The sequence below is a fragment of the Tauraco erythrolophus genome, assembly GCF_009769465.1.
Source record: "Tauraco erythrolophus isolate bTauEry1 chromosome 30 unlocalized genomic scaffold, bTauEry1.pri scaffold_44_arrow_ctg1, whole genome shotgun sequence".
NCBI classification, from domain to species: domain Eukaryota; kingdom Metazoa; phylum Chordata; class Aves; order Musophagiformes; family Musophagidae; genus Tauraco; species Tauraco erythrolophus.
In genome coordinates, this window is record NW_028238561.1 from 864,815 (window position 1) to 867,463 (window position 2,649).

At 55.6% G+C, this 2,649-nt stretch overlaps 1 protein-coding gene across 2 annotated transcripts; it reads left to right on the top strand.

The window, feature by feature from the left end:
- Positions 1-503: 503 nt before the first annotated feature.
- Positions 504-2,411, top strand: LOC147526164 (uncharacterized). 2 transcript variants are annotated; one of them, XM_086630421.1, is made up of 2 exons: positions 504-2,082; positions 2,146-2,411. In XM_086630421.1, the coding sequence occupies exons 1-2, from the start codon at positions 504-506 to the stop codon at positions 2,409-2,411; spliced, it is 1,845 nt and encodes a 614-aa protein (XP_086486547.1). The 2 variants fall into 2 exon arrangements, with proteins under 2 accessions (XP_086486547.1, XP_086486546.1); XM_086630420.1 differs by having other exon boundaries at positions 504-1,317; positions 1,372-2,411.
- Positions 2,412-2,649: the final 238 nt, after the last annotated feature.

A 2,649-nucleotide genomic window follows, 5' to 3' on the forward strand; every position in this document is an offset into this window, starting at 1 on the left:
GAATATTAATACCTATCCCTGAGCACTACAGCCCTTTCAAAATTCCCAAACCACATTTGGATAAGAGTAATTCTGGTGTACCACAGCTTTGTGTGCCTCTTACAGTGGCACACCAGCCTGACAACTTGCTGCAAGAAGGAATTTTTAAGGAACGATTACTGTTGCATCTGTCCTAGGAAAAAAAAAAAAAAAAAAAAGACCAGTTAGATATGGACAAAGGAGGTCCTATAGAAGACCTGATCGAGGGATATAGAATGAGCTGAAAACTTCCCAGGTCCTTCCTGGAAATTGTTTTAATTTATAAATTCCTGAGGTTGACGATATCCTTCTGTGTTAGCTATCAGAGGGGGATGGGGAGACAAAAAGGGAACAGCAGACGTTGTCGTGTATCAGTCTGCCTTTGGAAGGGGCTGAGGAGGCACAGTAATGCAAACTTTCCCCCCCCTGGGTTTGCTAAGACCTATTTTTTCTTTCTCTTAGAAGACTCTCTGACACCTGGGACAATGGGTTCCCATCAGCAGAAGGGCGACGGCCAAGGGATCTCTGAGCAGTCTGGTGGATGCCATGGCAGTAGTGGTGGAGGAGGTTCATGCCATGGGGGTGGTGGAGGAGGATCTTGCCACAGTAGTGGTGAAGGATCTCTAGGATACCAGATCCAAGGCTCATCCTGCCATGGAGGAGGAGGCGGCGGCGGCGGAGGCGGCGGTGGCGGTGGTGGTGCTATTTACCAGACTCACATATCATCGTCCTCCTTTGGAGGAGGAGGAGGTTCAGGCCACCAGAGCCAAGGATCCATCAGTGGCGGCGGCGGAGGTGGAGGAGGTGGTGGTGGGTCAGGCCACCAGGGACAAGGACCTATCTGCATTATTGGAGGAGGAGGTGGTGGTGGTGGTGGAGGCGGCGGTGGTTCAGGGCACCAAAGCCAAGGTCCCATCTGCATTGTAGGTGGTGGAGGAGGGGGAGGTGGGGGTGGTGGTTCAGGGCACCAAAGCCAAGGCCCCATCTGTATTGGTGGTGGTGGAGGAGGGGGAGGTGGGAGTGGTGGTTCAGGGCACCAAAGCCAAGGTCCCATCTGCATTGGTGGTGGTGGAGGAGGGGGAGGTGGGGGTGGTGGTTCAGGGCACCAAAGCCAAGGCCCCATCTGTATTGGTGGTGGTGGAGGAGGGGGAGGTGGGAGTGGTGGTTCAGGGCACCAAAGCCAAGGTCCCATCTGCATTGGAGGTGGCAGCATAGGAGGCGGTGGAGGAGGAGGAGGCAGTTCAGGCCACCAGGGCCAAGGCCCCATCTGCATTAGTGGTGGTGGTGGTGGTGGAGGTGGTGGAGGTGGTTCAGGTCATCAAAGCCAAGGCTCCATCTGCGTTATTGGTGGAGGAAGTGGTGGTGGTGGTGGTGGTGGTTCTGGCCACCAGGGCCAAGGCCCCATCTGTATTGGTGGTGGTGGAGGAGGGGGAGGTGGGGGTGGTGGTTCAGGGCACCAAAGCCAAGGTCCCATCTGCATTATTGGTGGAGGAAGCGGTGGTGGTGGTGGTGGTGGTGGTTCTGGCCACCAGGGCCAAGGCCCCATCTGCATTAGTGGTGGTGGTGGTGGTGGTGGAGGTGGTTCAGGTCATCAAAGCCAAGGCCCCATCTGCATTATTGGTGGAGGAAGCGGTGGTGGTGGTGGTGGTGGTGGTGGAGGTGGTGGTTCTGGCCACCAGGGCCAAGGCGCTATCTGCATTAGTGGTGGTGGTGGAGGTGGTAGTGGTGGTGGTGGTGGTTCAGGTTATCAAAGCCAAGGTCCCATCTGTATTGGTGGAGGAAGTGGTGGTGGTGGAGGTGGTTCCAGCTACCAGGGCCAAGGTCCTATCTGCATTGGTGGTGGTGGTGGTGGAGGAGGAGGTGGTTCAGGTCATCAAAGCCAAGGTCCCATCTGTATTGGAGGAGGAAGTGGTGGTGGCGGTGGTGGTGGAGGTGGCTCAGGCCACCAGGGCCAAGGCCCCATCTGTATTGGCGGTGGTGGAGGAGGAGGTGGGTCCAGCCACCAGAGTCAAGGCCCCATTTGCATTGGAGGTGGCAGCATAGGAGGAGGAGGAGGAGGAGGAGGTAGCTCAGGCTACCAGGGCCAAGGTCCCATCTGCATTGGTGGTGGTGGTGGTGGAGGAGGAGGTGGTTCTGGCCACCAGGGCCAAGGCCCCATCTGCATTGGAGGTGGCAGCATAGGAGGAGGGGGAAGTGGTGGTGGTGGTGGTTCAGGCCACCAGGGTCAAGGATCCATCTGTATAATTGGGGGAGGTGGCTCAGGCCACCAGAGCCAGGGATCATCCTCTTTTGGAGGAGGTGGTGGTGGAGGTGGTTCATCCAGTTCTGGAGGTCTGGGCATTCAACAGAAGACCCAGCCAATCACCTGGCCACCGCAGGCTAAACACAAGTAGTGTCTGCAGAAGGGATTCTTGGATCAAGAAAGCCCAAGATACAAACATGCCTCACATTTCTTTCTCTATTAAATTTAAGAATATTTGCGTTATTCCCTTCTCCTCTTCCTTGAGATTTTTCTGTTCAGCTCTCCAGCTGACCGGAACCTCTGGGGTTGTGTCTCGAGAACTTCCAGCCAGGGTTGTTTCACATGTCTGTTTTCTGCCTCAATTTTCTAGTGCTTGCACAAGACAATAA